General features: G+C 43.6%; 2 protein-coding genes across 2 annotated transcripts in view; both read left to right on the top strand.

Annotated features, from left to right (window-relative positions):
* Window positions 1-1,669, top strand: part of LOC115148336 (protein transport protein Sec31A-like) — a 43,453-nt gene extending 41,784 nt beyond the window's left edge. The window contains 4 exon segments of the mRNA XM_029690258.1: window positions 333-554; window positions 750-869; window positions 1,037-1,108; window positions 1,279-1,669. Of these exon segments, the coding sequence (XP_029546118.1) occupies window positions 333-554; window positions 750-869; window positions 1,037-1,108; window positions 1,279-1,458 (594 nt within the window). The 3' untranslated portion in view covers window positions 1,459-1,669.
* Window positions 1,670-6,376: 4,707 nt separating this feature from the next.
* On the top strand, window positions 6,377-15,262 carry LOC115148259 (stearoyl-CoA desaturase 5-like). The gene is made up of 5 exons (XM_029690213.1): window positions 6,377-6,692; window positions 10,769-10,899; window positions 13,707-13,912; window positions 14,517-14,749; window positions 14,983-15,262. The coding sequence occupies exons 1-5, from the start codon at window positions 6,449-6,451 to the stop codon at window positions 15,198-15,200; spliced, it is 1,032 nt and encodes a 343-aa protein (XP_029546073.1). The 5' UTR covers window positions 6,377-6,448; the 3' UTR covers window positions 15,201-15,262.
* Window positions 15,263-15,628: the final 366 nt, after the last annotated feature.

Here is a 15,628-nt window from a genome sequence, read left to right as displayed (position 1 = left end):
GACCAGCTGGCTGGTGTGTTTTTACGGGCATATTCAATCAATCCCTATCCCAGTCTGCTGTGCCCACATGCTTCAAGATGGCCACCATTGTCCCTGTTCCCAAGAAAGCTAAGGTAACTGGACTAAAGGGTAGTGCGGTCTGTGTTTCCAGCTACAATAATCATTTACAACATTAACAATGTCTACACTGTATTTTTGAACAATTGTATGTTATTTTAATGGACAAAAAAAATTTTCTTTAAAAAACAAGGACATTTCAAAGTGACCCCAAACTTTTGTGTGTGTGTTTGTTTTTATTTATTTTCCACTCACACACTCTCTCCCCCTTCCAGGTTCCAGCGAACTACAATCCTCCTGCCCCCATCACGGCCCCCATCTTTTCTCCCCTTGGTGCCGGGGACCCCCAGCCCCCCCAGCCCATGGCCCCAGGCCAAGCCCAGAACCAGGCACCATACCAGGGCCCCCTACCCATGAACCCTGGCATGCCCAAGACACATGGAGGGAATGTGGAGGGAGCGCCCGGAGCCCCTACTGCAGATGTCATACAGGCATTGGTCTGTTCCTTTTATAAATTGGCCTATTCCTGATTTTAAGATTATGAGAAACATTGATAGTGGATTACATTACTAGTAGTGCTATATGGCCTGAAAGCTCTTAACATTATAAGGTGGTACAATTGCAACTTAGAAAGCTCCACAATGATTCACAAGAATTCCAGTCTAAACCCATGTACTGTGATTACCGTCCAGCCCCTGCAGTCCATACCTGCTGAGAAGGTCACTAAGAAGCCCATCCCTGAGGAGCACCAGGTCCTGAAGAACACCTTTGAGGGCCTCATTCAGAAGTGCTTGGCTGCTGCCGCAAACACCGTGAGTACAGCACTCCAAAAACGAAATCCCCTTCAGTTACAGACCTTTCTGTAGTACACAGACCTTTAGATGCCTCTTCAAATAAAACTTCTTCCTATATAATTAATTTAGCTGCAAAGTGATTGTAAGAAAGAAACATTTCAATGTACTTGTCTCGTCCCCCACAGCAAACCAAGAGGAAGCTGGATGACGCCAACAAGCGCCTTGAGGCCCTCTACGACAAGCTACGTGAGCAGACAGTGAGTTGAATAATTCTACATTCTTACACTTCTAAATTCCATGTTAGAATGTTGCATATCATTTTGAGATGTACACTCACACCATGAATCTCTCTCACTGTCAAACGCTCTGTCTATCTCTCAATTTCTCCCTCTTTCATCTGTCTCTTGGTCTCGCTCATTCTCTCTAGCTCTCCCTGGCCATCGTACGAGGCCTGCACAACATGGTGCAATGCATCGAGTCTCACTCCTACATGGAGAGCCTCAACATCCACACACACATAGTGAGTAGCAGCAACTTCAGCGAGACGTCTGCATTCATGCCTGTGCTCAAGGTGGTTCTGACACAAGCCAACAAACTGGGGGTCTGAGCAGGAGGAGAGACCCTCCCCCACTCCTCTGAGTCTGCGGTGAGATGGAGAAGGATTGGGCAGGGATTGATGAGGTCATAAAAAAAAGACCAGAAAGTCAACATGCAAGCCAGGTGTTTTGTTTTTTTGTTGTACTTTTTACCCCTTTTTTCTCTCCAATTGGTAGTTAGTCTTGTCCCATCTCTGTAACTCCCGTACGGACTCGGGAGAGGCGAAGGCCGAGGGCCATGGGTCCTCCGAAACACAACCCGCCAAGCTGCGCTGCTTCTTGACACACTGCTCACTTAACCCGGAAGCCAGCCACAGCAATGTGTCAGAGGAAACACCGTACACCTGGCGACCAATGTCAGCTTGCAGGCGCCTGGCCCCCCACAAGGAGCCGCTAGAGCGCAATGGGACAAGGAAATCCCGGCCTTCCAAACCCTCCTCTAACCTAGACGACGCTGGGCAAATTGTGCGCCGCCTCATAGGTCTCCCGGTCACGGCCGGCTGTGACACAGCCTGGGATCGAACCCGGGTCTGTAGTGACACCTCAAGTACTGCGATGCAGTGCCTTAGACCACTGCGCCACTCAGGAGGCGCGAGCCAGGTGTTTTAATCAACTCACTTTAGTGGAAGTTCCATTTGGCTCTCAGTGCAGATATTCTACTTCCTCAAGAATCATGAGATTTATGACATCACTGTTGGAATACTTCTTCCCATTCCAGACTCTGAGTCCCCTCCCCTCCTCCCCTTTTACTACTCGAACACAAGCCATGCCACCGGTATCACAACAGTACAGTAGACACGTGCGGGAAAAAGGACCAAGATATATTGATATAGCCAGTCTTATCATTGTCACAGGGGTAATGTGTTCAAAATACATGTATTTTATGTTGTTTTAAGATCTTTGTCATTCTGTTTAATTTACTTGTTTATTTTCTATGTAATCATGGTTTTCAGACAGCGCAGAGTGCAATGGAGGTTCCTCCCCTTTTGACCAGAGACTGTACTTTAAAACACACAAACCAGAGACTGTACTTTAAAACACAGAAACCAGAGACTGTACTTTAAAACACAGAAACCAGAGACTGTACTTTAAAACACAGAAACCAGAGACTGTACTTTAAAACACACAAACCAGAGACTGTACTTTAAAACACACAAACCAGAGACTGTACTTTAAAACACACAAACCAGAGACTGTACTTTAAAACACACAAACCAGAAACTGTACTTTAAAACACACAAACCAGAGACTGTACTTTAAAACACAGGAGGAATGCATGCTAAGACATTATGCCTGGAATCATTGTCAGACTGTTTTAAGTGGGTATTATTAATGTCAGGTTCATGACGAGGGGACTGGCTTTCTAATAATGGCGGTCATGCCATCATGGGCTTAACGCCATAGTTTTGATTTGTTTCTTCTCTGTTCTTGTCTTCAGTATGATTAAGGCTGTAGATTAAACAGTCTATTTGTCTATTTTATGTCGGTAAGAAGAGAAAGACACTTTAATATTGAGAGTAGGACATTTTTTAATCGACAACATACAATATTTTCAATAAATAGTATTTATTTAAAACATGCTGCTTTGTCGTTTTAAAATCAGTTGCTTTGAGAGGTTACTAAATGTTTGTCATAAACAGCTTGGATGTCATGTTTTAATAGACGAAATGACTTTCCGTTTACAAATACTGACCAATGAAAAAAGATCTAATCTAATGAATCAACTGGACAGTTAACTTATCTCATGTCCTCCTTGTGCTCTATGGAGATGTTCGTCTTAGGAGTGTCTGGATGTAATGCCAGTGTGTTGGAACGGAGAATGATGTATGTGTCTTTGACTGTATGCCTTCATCTTCAGCCTTGACCTGATGGCTGAAGACATGAAGGGACTTTTTAGTATTTTCAATTTGTCATTTCTTATGTATTTACAAAATAAAGATGGTCACTATTAGCTTTTATATCAATCTCTGCCTGCCCTCATATCTACTAAGACTAAGACCTACAGGGCCTTCAGAAAGTATTCAAACCCCTTGACTTTTTTCCACATGTCGTGTTACAGCCTGAATATAAATTTGATTAAATTGAGATTGTGTGTCACTGGCCGACACACAATACCCCATTATGTCAAAATGGAATTATTTTTATTTATCAAATTAATTAAAAATGAAAAGCTGAAATGTCTTGAGTCAATAAGTATTCCACCCCTTTGTTATGGCAAGCCTAAATAAGTTCAGGAGTAAAAATGTCCTTAAGTCACATAAGTTGAATGTACTCACTGTGTGCAATATTTGTGTTTAACATGATTTTTGAATCACTCCACTCTGTACCCCTCATCATACAATTATCTATATGGTCCCTCAGTCGGGCAGGTCATTTCAAACGGATTCAACCACTAAGACCAGGGAGGTTTTCCAATGCATCACAAAGAAGGACACCTATTGGCAAATGGGTAAAAAGCAGACATTGAATATCCCTTTGAGCATGGTGAAGTTATTAATTACACTTTAGATGTTGTATCAATACACCCAGTCATTACAAAGATACAGGCGTCCTTCTGAACGCTGTTGCCGGAGAGGAAGGAAACCGCTCAGGTATTTCACCATGAGGCCAATGGTGACTTTAAAACAGAGTTTAATGGCTGTGATAGAACTAGGATGGATCAACAACATTGAAGTTACTCCACAGTACTAACTTAAATGACAGAGTGAAAAGGAAGCCTGTACAGAATAAAAAATATTCCAAAACATTTGTTTGCAATAAGGCACTAAAGTAAAACTGCAAACAAAGGAACTTTGTATCCTGAATACAAAGCGTTGTGTTGGATTTGCCCCAAACATAACACATCACTGAGTACCACTTCATATTTTCAAGCATGGTGGGGCTGCATCATGCTATCGGTATGCTCGTCATCGGCAAGGACTAGTTTTTTTAGGATAAAACTAAACGGAATCCTAATCCTAGAGGAAACCCTGGTTGTCTGCTTATCAAACGACACAGTGAGATGATAAATTCACCTTTCACCAAGACAATGACCTAAAACACAATACCAAATATACACTGGAGTTGCCTACTAAGATGACATTGAATGTTCCTGAGTGGCCTAGTTACAGTTTTGACTTAAATCGGCTTGAAGATCGATTGTAAGACTTGAAAATGGTTGTCTAGCAATGATCAACAGCCAACTTGACAGAGTTTGAAGAATTTTTTGCAAATTCGTAAACATATTGTACTTTTTGCAAATTCATAACATATATGAATTGTAATTCGTAACATATTTGAAATGGGTGATGAACATCCACAGATTAATACATAGGCTACCATACGAAACATAACGTATCATACTAAACATAATAGTATGAAATGCTCTGAGACCAAGCTGCATAAAACAGTAAGTGGAATAAGTAAAGGGGTATGAATAATTTCTGAAGGCACTATGTACAGTAGGTATAACTATGTATATTGTAAAGTAAGACAACAGTATGCAACAAATATGCTTTCACAAATGTCCAGTCTGATCTTTTCCCTCAAATTTCCAATGTTTTATCATGATACATTACTGTAAAATGGCAAGCCTGTACAGATGGGCTCCTCATTTCACCCACAGAATAATATTTTCACACAACACCTACTTTAATCCTCTTATGTCAAACATGCAACATCGTCTACAAACATTCCTATTGCGTCAAAACCTGAGGCTAAAAAGCAGAATAGTAAAATATGATTTTGGAAGTTATTTTCTTAGATCATCATCCTGGCCGGCTCGCACACCAGCTGGTTCTGACTCCTCGGGGTTCGTACATCAGGACCACACCAGCTGCTTCTGACTCCTCAGGGTTCGTACATCAGGACCACACCAGCTGGTTCTGACTCCTCGGGGTTCGTACATCAGGACGACAGCAGCTGGTTCTGACTCCTCGAGGTTCGTACATCAGGACCACACCAGCTGGTTCTGACTCCTCGGGGTTCGTACATCAGGACCACACCAGCTGCTTCTGACTCCTCAGGGTTCGTACATCAGGACCACACCAGCTGGTTCTGACTCCTCGGGGTTCGTACATCAGGACCACACCAGCTGGTTCTGACTCCTCGGGGTTCGTACATCAGGACCACACCAGCTGGTTCTGACTCCTCGGGGTTCGTACATCAGGACCACAGCAGCTGGTTCTGACTCCTCGAGGTTCGTACATCAGGACCACACCAGCTGGTTCTGACTCCTCGGGGTTCGTACATCAGGACCACACCAGCTGCTTCTGACTCCTCGGGGTTCGTACATCAGGACCACACCAGCTGGTTCTGACTCCTCGGGGTTCGTACATCAGGACCACACCAGCTGGTTCTGACTCCTCGGGGTTCGTACATCAGGACCACACCAGCTGGTTCTGACTCCTCGGGGTTCGTACATCAGGACCACAGCAGCTGGTTCTGACTCCTCGAGGTTCGTACATCAGGACCACACCAGCTGGTTCTGACTCCTCGGGGTTTGTACATCAGGACCACAGCTGCTGGTTCTGACTCCTCGAGGTTCGTACATCAGGACCACACCAGCTGGTTCTGACTCCTCGGGGTTTGTACATCAGGACCACAGCTGCTGGTTCTGACTCCTCGGGGTTCGTACATCAGGACCACAGCAGCTGGTTCTGACTCCTCGGGGTTCGTACATCAGGACCACACCAGCTGGTTCTGACTCCTCGGGGTTCGTACATCAGGACCACAGCTGCTGCACACTATTGGCTGCGCCACTGCAGCTCCGGTGCGCGCGACATTAGGGGCTTCAATTCTCTAAACCATCCAGCGCTTCTTCTCATACCCACTGGCACAGAGTCAGAGCAGAAGGCGGCGAAAGATACGCTGTGTACGAGCTGTTTCCTGGAAAAGTGGAAATTGATAGATTTTTCGCTACATCGTTTATGTAACTTCCTATTTTCTACTGAGGTAACTTCGTTGTAGCCTAGTCGGGTTGATCATAGACTATATTCCCAGATTGCGTTTTGGTCTGTGGAGATGGTGAGTGTTGCGGGAGCAAGTGTTCATCAGGACGGGGAGACTGTACCCTGGGAACCGAGGGGACATGAGCAGGAGAGAAATGCGATGGAATCTCGGTCCCGGGCTACAGATGAGAAAGCTGATGGGTGGAGGTCTAATGGAATCGTCTGGAGAAACGTTATCCTCATGGCCCTTCTGCACATCGGGGCGGTATATTCCCTCCTCGTTATCCCCAGAGCGAAGCCCCTTACCTGGGTCTGGTGTAAGTATTATCTTCCGGAGACAAAGACTTTGATTTAAGTATCATAGCTTGCTTGTGTAACTTCTGGAAATGACAATTGCAGACGCTGTCAGACGGTGCAAGCAGGTGCCGTGCCACTGAATACGTGATGAGATAGATTCATGTATAGCCAATTGTATGTAGCTTACATACCCTACTCCCAAAGTTTGCTATTTATGTTTTTAACATATTTATGAGTAGGCTTAACAAAGGAGATGCCATAACTATAAATTGTGATTCATATTGTGCATGTCAATTTAATTTGCCATAACAAAAAGGCATATTGGTTTTTTTCAATGTTAAAGAGCAAAGTTACCTGTTTTGTTACACTGTAACTATCAGCTTTTTGTTTTGTTACACTGTAACTATCAGCTTTTTGTTTTGTTACACTGTAACTATCAGCTTTTTGTTTTGTTACACTGTAACTATCAGCTTTTTGTTTTGTTACACTGTAACTATCAGCTTTTTGTTTTGTTACACTGTAACTATCAGCTTTTTGTTTTGTTACACTGTAACTATCAGCTTTTTGTTTTGTTACACTGTAACTATCAGCTTTTTGTTTTGTTACACTGTAACTATCAGCTTTTTGTTTTGCTACACTGTAACTATCAGCTTTTTGTTTTGTTACACTGTAACTATCAGCTTTTTGTTTTGTTACACTGTAACTATCAGCTTTTTTAGATACAGTAATTCCTATGATTTCATAACTAAAAGGTATTCTCATGTAAGAGATGTTTCATCCAAGTCAACAAATATGTAGACGTATTGATGTATATATATTTTTTGCTGCGAGAGCTTTTCAGATGACAATTGAACAGCTTGAACAGATTGTGCCTTTAAAGTGTAATGGCATCAGGTACTCTTCATGTCAGAAACAGCGGGCATCTGAATTGGGGGACTCACTATACAACCAGGGTCTTGTTTTATAAGTATTTCTAAATTAAACCTGTTAAAAAGATCAAGTGAGGAAGTGTATTGATTACCTAAAATATCAATATATGGTAGGCAATATCCAGAAATAATTTAAACTCATTTACAATCAAGTTGTGTTATCGTCTGCCAAATGAGCATGTTATTATTATTGGCTACATCCTCATTTTGAACTATTAAGATATTAAGGGATTAGCTTCATCTGTCATACCATAACCAGTCACAGTGTGTCCGGCCCTCTATGGGCAGTGTCTGTCTGGGTTGCTCTCTGGATGGGTTTCCCAGTCAGTCAGTCTTAGTGATGCACACTTCCTGAAATCAATTCCATGAGACACCAGACAGCACAGCTTTCCAAGTGGAACCCTTTTCATTAGTCTAGTAATCCATTGTTTGAACACGGGACACTATTTTTAGCTGCATAGCCTCCACTATATGAGGCCACATCAGAGACGGAAGAGGAAGCGAGACACCCCACTTGCTGTATTTTTTTTTTCTGGTTCAATGAATGTCAGTTAAGTAAGTACACCAGACCCAGCTGCTATAAAGACACCCATTTAAGTAGACCAGAACCAACCATTTTTTTTCAATGACAAACTGCCTGAGTGAACTATCTTCATTAATCAACCATCTATGGCCACATTATTCAAAAGCACCTATTTTTGTGACCTGTATGCCTGACAGAGAGATTTGGTTGAGCCTAAACTCTCAACCTGGTATCCACCCGTAACATGTATTACACTGCTGACCCTGCCTCTCTTGCAAAAGAGATTTCATCTCAGTGAGACCAATCTACACTGAACAAAAATATAAATGCAACATGTAAAGTGTTGGTCCCATGTTTCATGAGATTAAATAAAAGATCCCAGAAATGTTACATATGCACAAAAAGTGTATTTCTCTCAAATTTGGTGCACAAATTTGGTTACATCCACGTTAGTAAGCATTGCTCCTTTGCCATGATAATCCTTCCACCTGACAGGTGTGGCATATCAAAATGCTGATTAAACAGCATGATCATTACACCAGTACACCAGTGCACCTTGTGCTGGGGACAATAAAAGACCACTCTAAAATGTGCAGTTCTCACACAACACAATGCCACAGATGTCTCCAGTTTTGAGGGAGCGTGCAATTGACATGCAGACTACAGGAATATCCACCAGAGCTGTTGCCAGAGAATTGATTGTTAATTTCGCTACCATAAACTGCCTACAATGTCGTTTTAGAGAATTTGGCAGTACATATACAACTGGCCTTACAACCGAAGACCACGTGTATGGTGTTGTGTGGGTGAACGGTTTGCTGATGTTAACGTTGTGAACAGAGTGCCCCATGGTGGCAGTGGGGTTATGGTATGGGCAGGCATAAACTACGGACAATGAACCCAATTACATTTTATTGATGGCAATTTGAATGCACAGAAAAACTGTGAAGAGATCCTGAGGCCCATTGTGAGGCCCGTTTTTTAAAGATATCTGTAACCAAAAGATGAATATCTGTATTCCCAGTCATGTGAAATCCATAGATTAGGTCCTAATACGTTTTTTTTCAGTTGATTGATTTCCTCATATGAACTGTAACTCTGTAAAATCTTTGAAATTGTTGCATGTTGCATGTTGCATTAATAGTTTTGTTCAAAGTCTACCCCCCCCCACTTGAATTTCTCCACATGTTATTGCGTTACAAAGTCGGATTAAAATGGATTTAAATGTGATTTTTTTTTGTTAGTAATCTACACAAAATACTTTGCAATATCAAAGCGGATGTAAAATTAAACTTTTCTTTTTTAAAGATAAAAATAAAACAATAATATTCCTCCCGAGTCAATATATGTTAGAATCACCTTTGACAGCGATCATAGCTGTGAGTCTTTCTGGGTAAGTCTTTGACAGCAATCACAGCTGAGTCTTTCTGGGTAAGTCTTTGACAGCGATCACAGCTGAGTCTTTCTGGGTAACTCTGACAGCGATCATAGCTGAGTCTTTCTGGGTAAGTCTTTGACAGCGATCATAGCTGTGAGTCTTTCTGGGTAAGTCTTTGACAGCAATCACAGCTGAGTCTTTCTGGGTAACTCTGACAGCGATCATAGCTGAGTCTTTCTGGGTAAGTCTTTGACAGCGATCATAGCTGAGTCTTTCTGGGTAAGTCTTTGACAGCGATCATAGCTGAGTCTTTCTGGGTAAGTCTCTAAGTGTTTTGCTCACCTGGATTGTGCAATATTTGCTCAATTATTATTTTCTAAATTATTGAAATCATATCAAATCAAATGTAATTTTATTTGTTACATGCACCGAATACAACAGGTGTAGGTAGACCTTACAGTGAAATGCTTACTTACAAGACCTTAACCAACAATGCTTTAAGAATTTAAGAAAAAAAATGAAAAATTGTGTTATGTAAAAAAGCTCTGTCAAGATGTTGGGGATCGTGGCTAGACAGCCATTTTCAAGTCTTGCCATAGATTTTCAAGCAGATTTTATAAAAAAATGTCATTAGGTAACTCAGGAGGATTCACTGTCTTATGTACTGTATATACTGCTATTTCTATTGTTGTTGTTTTTTAATTAACATTTGAATTGTTTTATTTCACTTAGTCCTGCATGTTCGAGCTCGGAGCCTAAGATTTTCACTGTACCCTGCAATCACACATGCATCCCTGTACATGTGACTATTAAACACTGTGAAGCTGAATCCAGTGTAGATTTTTTGTAGGTTGTTGTCTTTCTGAAAGGTGAATACCTTTCCCAGTGTCTGGTGTAAAGCAGACTGAAGCAGGTTATCCTCTAGGATTTTGCCTGTGTTTAGCTCCATCCTGTTTCTTTTCCTCCTGAAAAATTCCCCAGTCTTTGCCGATGTCAAGCATACCCATACCATGATGCAGCCACCACCATGCTCGAAAATTACTCAGTGACGTGTTCGATTTGCCCAAACCATAAGGCGTTTTATTTAGGCCAAAATGTGTATTCCTTAGCCGTGCTTTCTTTTGTAGTATTACTTTAGTGCCTTGTTGTATACATAACCATATTTCGGAATATTTATATATTTGTTCCTCTGGTGTGTAACAGGCTGGTATTCACCCTTTCGGTTTTTAAATGGCTCTGTTGTGTTTTCTGGTGTGTGTGTTACAGCCTATGTGTGTTTCATCGTGACAGCCCTGGGAGTGACAGCAGGGGTCCATCGGCTGTGGAGCCACCGCTCCTACAGAGCCAAGCTCCCTCTCAGAGTCTTCCTCGCAGCCGCCAACTCCATGGCCTTCCAGGTTAGTTCAAGTTCATTTTATTATTCTTTTCTATTCACATTAAGTGATGAATGCATACAATAATAAAACTAGAACAGCAACCTAGCAACCCTTCAGCATCCAACCATAACAACAGGATGTAACAACAGGATGTAACAACAGGATGTAACAACAGGGTGTAACAACAGGATGTAACAACAGGATGTTACAACAGGATGTAACAACAGGATGTAACAACAGGATGTAACAACAGGATGTTACAACAGGATGTAACAGCAGGATGTAACAACAGGATGTTACAACAGGATGTAACAACAGGATGTAACAACAGGATGAAACAACAGGATGTAACAACAGGATGTTACAACAGGATGTAACAACAGGATGTTACAACAGGATGTAACAACAGGATGTAACAACAGGATGTTACAACAGGATGTAACAACAGGATGTAACAACAGGATGTAACAACAGGATGTTACAACAGGATGTAACAACAGGATGTTACAACAGGATGTAACAACAGGATGTAACAACAGGGTTTACCGGCTTAATCAACAATTGTTTTCCAAATCTTATACTGTCGAAGTACCTCTCCTCCTCCTTTATTCTACTCTTCCTCTTTTCTCAAGTGTCCTCCATCCCTCTCTCCCTCAGCTGTTCAAGTGTCCTCCATCCCTCTCTCCCTCAGCTGTTCAAGTGTCCTCCATCCCTCTCTCCCTCAGCTGTTCAAGTGTCCTCCTAATCCCTCTCCCTCAGCTGTTCGTGCCCTCCATCCCTCTCCCTCAGCTGTTCAAGTGTCCTCCATCCCTCTCCCTCAGCTGTTCAAGTGTCCTCCATCCCTCTCCCTCAGCTGTTCAAGTGCCCTCCATCCCTCTCCCTCAGCTGTTCAAGTGTCCTCCATCCCTCTCCCTCAGCTGTTCAAGTGTCCTCCATCCCTCTCCCTCAGCTGTTCAAGTGTCCTCCATCCCTCTCTCTCAGCTGTTGAAGTGTCCTCCATCCCTCTCCCTCAGCTGTTGAAGTGTCCTCCATCCCTCGCTCCCTCAGCTGTTGAAGTGTCCTCCATCCCTCTCTCCCTCAGCTGTTGAAGTGTCCTCCATCCCTCTCTCCCTCAGCTGTTGAAGTGTCCTCCATCCCTCTCCCTCAGCTGTTGAAGTGCCCTCCATCTCTCTCTCCCTCAGCTGTTGAAGTGTCCTCCATCCCTCTCTCCCTCAGCTGTTGAAGTGTCCTCCATCCCTCTCTCCCTCAGCTGTTGAAGTGCCCTCCATCCCTCTCTCCCTCAGCTGTTGAAGTGCCCTCCATCCCTCTCCCTCAGCTGTTCAAGTATCCTCCATCCCTCTCCCTCAGCTGTTCAAGTGTCCTCCATCCCTCTCCCTCAGCTGTTCAAGTGTCCTCCATCCCTCTCTCCCTCAGCTGTTGAAGTGTCCTCCATCCCTCTCTCCCTCAGCTGTTGAAGTGTCCTCCATCCCTCTCTCCCTCAGCTGTTGAAGTGTCCTCCATCCCTCTCCCTCAGCTGTTGAAGTGTCCTCCATCCCTCTCCCTCAGCTGTTGAAGTGTCCTCCATCCCTCTCCCTCAGCTGTTGAAGTGTCCTCCATCCCTCTCCCTCAGCTGTTGAAGTGTCCTCCATCCCTCTCCCTCAGCTGTTGAAGTGTCCTCCATCCCTCTCCCTCAGCTGTTGAAGTGTCCTCCATCCCTCTCTCCCTCAGCTGTTCAAGTGTCCTCCATCCCTCTCTCCCTCAGCTGTTCAAGTGTCCTCCATCCCTCTCCCTCAGCTGTTCAAGTGTCCTCCATCCCTCTCCCTCAGCTGTTGAAGTGCCCTCCATCCCTCTCCCTCAGCTGTTCAAGTGTCCTCCATCCCTCTCCCTCAGCTGTTCAAGTGTCCTCCATCCCTCTCCCTCAGCTGTTGAAGTGTCCTCCATCCCTCTCTCCCTCAGCTGTTGAAGTGTCCTCCATCCCTCTCTCCCTCAGCTGTTGAAGTGTCCTCCATCCCTCTCCCTCAGCTGTTGAAGTGTCCTCCATCCCTCTCCCTCAGCTGTTGAAGTGTCCTCCATCCCTCTCTCCCTCAGCTGTTGACAACCTCTGAAGATATTTGTTAATTAGTCCAGGTGGGAATCACTATAGAGAACCTTCATAAAGCACAGGGATGAAGATACAGCTTCAATGTAGTATCGCTGGTCTTTCTGCCCTTTCAGACACATAAAAGACATAAAAGAAACAGGTGGATATTAATGATTTATTTGTACTTCTACAAATCAAAAGCTATTTCTTCCAAAATTTCTCTGAGAGGCGGCAGGTAGCCTAGTGGTTAGAGTGTTGGGCCAGTAACCGAAAGGTTGCGGGTTCGAATACCTGAGCCGACAAGGTGAAAAATCTGTCGATGTGCCCTTGAGCAAGGTACTTAACCATCATTTGCTCCAGGGGCACCATACTACTATGGCTAATCCTGTAAAACAACAACTATAGACAAACCTCCCCTCTGGAACCCATGACTCCATTTGATTTGAGTTTCAGGTTGATGATTCTAATTATTTGGCTGACCACTGTGCTCTCAGTCTTGTCCCAGGACCTGAAATATATTACACCACTGGTTTCTAATTCTGACAGAGCAATAGGGCCGTCTAACGCAGGGAGACGATGGCTGCTGTGGGGAGTCTGCTGGACAGAAAGAATAGTAGTGTTGTCATGACTACCGAGGTGCACTGTGAGAGACTTCTCTTCATGAATAAATCATGAATGTCCTCTTTATGGAAAATTTGCCTGAATGCAGGATTCAAAAAGTTCACTTCACACATTTCCACACATCTTTTTCCTCCTCTCTCCTCCCCAGAATGACATCTATGAGTGGGCGAGAGACCACCGTGTGCACCACAAGTTCTCAGAGACAGATGCAGACCCCCACAATGCAACACGAGGCTTCTTCTTTGCTCACATTGGCTGGCTGTTTGTGCGTAAACACTGTGATGTCATCGAGAAGGGAAAGAAGCTGGACGTCACTGACCTCTTGGCTGATCCCGTCGTCCAGTTTCAGAGAAAGTGGGTCCACTGCCACATTTCACATTAACCCCTATCTCTAGCCCTGTTTGATTGATCAGAACACAACACCAGCCTAGCTTTGCACTTGTATTCCTGTAAGTCAGGGTTCCCCAACTGGCCCGCAGGTGGTTTTATTTGGCCCCCCAATGTTGTTGTTTTTTGTGGAATTTTCATTGTTGGACATAAAAGATTGTAAAAAAATCACCAGGTGATTTTCATTTAAGAAATCTGTTTCCAAGTATTCCCACGCATAATAGAGTGACATGATGTGATCGCATACAAATGTAATCAAAGTTTGAAATTATTATGTTTTAGTCAAACATAAACTTTGTTTGGACTTCTTGCGGACAATTTACAGTCTACAAATTATTTGTAATTATGTTCCGGCCCCCTGATTATCCGCTCAAGAAAAAATCGTCCTATGGGTGAATCTGGTTGATGATCCCTTCTGTAAGTCATAAGTTACTCTGGATAAGCCCTATAAGATCCTCTCCTCTCTGCTCATGTCTGCTCTTCTCCTCTCCTGTCTTCCATCAACTCTCCTTTCTTCTCTTCCCTCTCTTCTCCTCTCCTCTGCCTTCCTTTTGACTCTATTCTATCCCAGGTACTATAAGACCACGGTCCTGATAATGTGCTTCCTGGTTCCCACCGTGGTTCCCTGGTACTTCTGGGGCGAGACGCTATGGAACTCCTACTTCCTGGCGTCCATCTTGCGTTACACCGTCTCACTCAACGTCACCTGGCTGGTGAACAGCGCCGCCCACATGTACGGGAACCGACCGTACGACCAGAACATCAGTCCCCGGGAGAACCGCTGGGTCACCTTCGGAGCCATCGGTGAGTCTGGCTATGACCTGTTATAACATGTTATTAACTCATAAACAATTTCTTCTACTGTAGTGTCTCAATGTTGTTATATCTATGGTCCCTCCTTTACTGCTTCTACTTTGTATTGTCTGATATTGTAAGATTCAAATGAATGGATTGAAATGATTGGAATTGTATGCAAAAGAATGCATATAACATTTGTACTTCCACTCCCTACCTATCCCCCATCCACATCCCCCTAGGTGAAGGTTTCCATAACTTTCACCACACATTCCCCTTTGACTACTCTACCAGTGAGTTCGGGCCGCGTTTCAACCCCACCACATGCTTCATCGATCTCATGTGCTGGATGAGCCTGGCCAGCAACCGCAAGAAGGCATCCGTGGAAATAATACAGGCCAGGAAACTAAGGACAGGGGATGGGAGCTACGGGGCAGTCAACACTAGACAAGAGAAGTAAACATGAGTGGTGGTTCTCACTGAACCAAGTTGTGGTTCAGAAGTCCATGATGAAGACGTCAATCTTTTCTTATGCCGCCATGCATGATGATTTCTAATCATGATTTGCCTGCTAAATTTTCTACTTTGTTCTTTTTGGTTCCCAAAATGACATATGTCCTGACACAAAGGTGTAGTTTTTGACTCACTGGTTAGTTAATCCAAGGTTTGATGTGGAAACCAAGACAACCAGACACCTTTTGAAATCAGAATATCAAATCCTAGCATTGATACTTACCTGTTGCAAGAGCTTCCACAAGCTAGGTTCTACAGTGCAATACCCTGTGGAGAAGGGTTTCTACTGCAGGGTGACTGGTGCTGAGACATGATCTGCATTCAGGACACGTGCTGTTTATTGTCAACATTTGGGTTGTCGTGTCTTGGAAAAGG

The sequence above is a fragment of the Salmo trutta genome, chromosome 15, assembly GCF_901001165.1.
Source record: "Salmo trutta chromosome 15, fSalTru1.1, whole genome shotgun sequence".
Lineage (NCBI taxonomy): Eukaryota > Metazoa > Chordata > Actinopteri > Salmoniformes > Salmonidae > Salmo > Salmo trutta.
Note: the sequence above shows the minus strand (reverse complement) of the source record. Positions and strands in the feature narration are given on the sequence as shown.

Excerpts from the sequence above, each read along its gene's own strand:
- LOC115148259 (XM_029690213.1), top strand. The coding sequence starts at position 6,449 with ATGGTGAGTGTTGCGGGAGCAAGTGTTCATCAGGACGGGGAGACTGTA. Across the intron at positions 10,900-13,706 it reads CCAACTCCATGGCCTTCCAG|AATGACATCTATGAGTGGGC; the intron begins GTTAGTTCAAGT and ends TCTCCTCCCCAG. Across the intron at positions 13,913-14,516 it reads GTCGTCCAGTTTCAGAGAAA|GTACTATAAGACCACGGTCC; the intron begins GTGGGTCCACTG and ends ATTCTATCCCAG.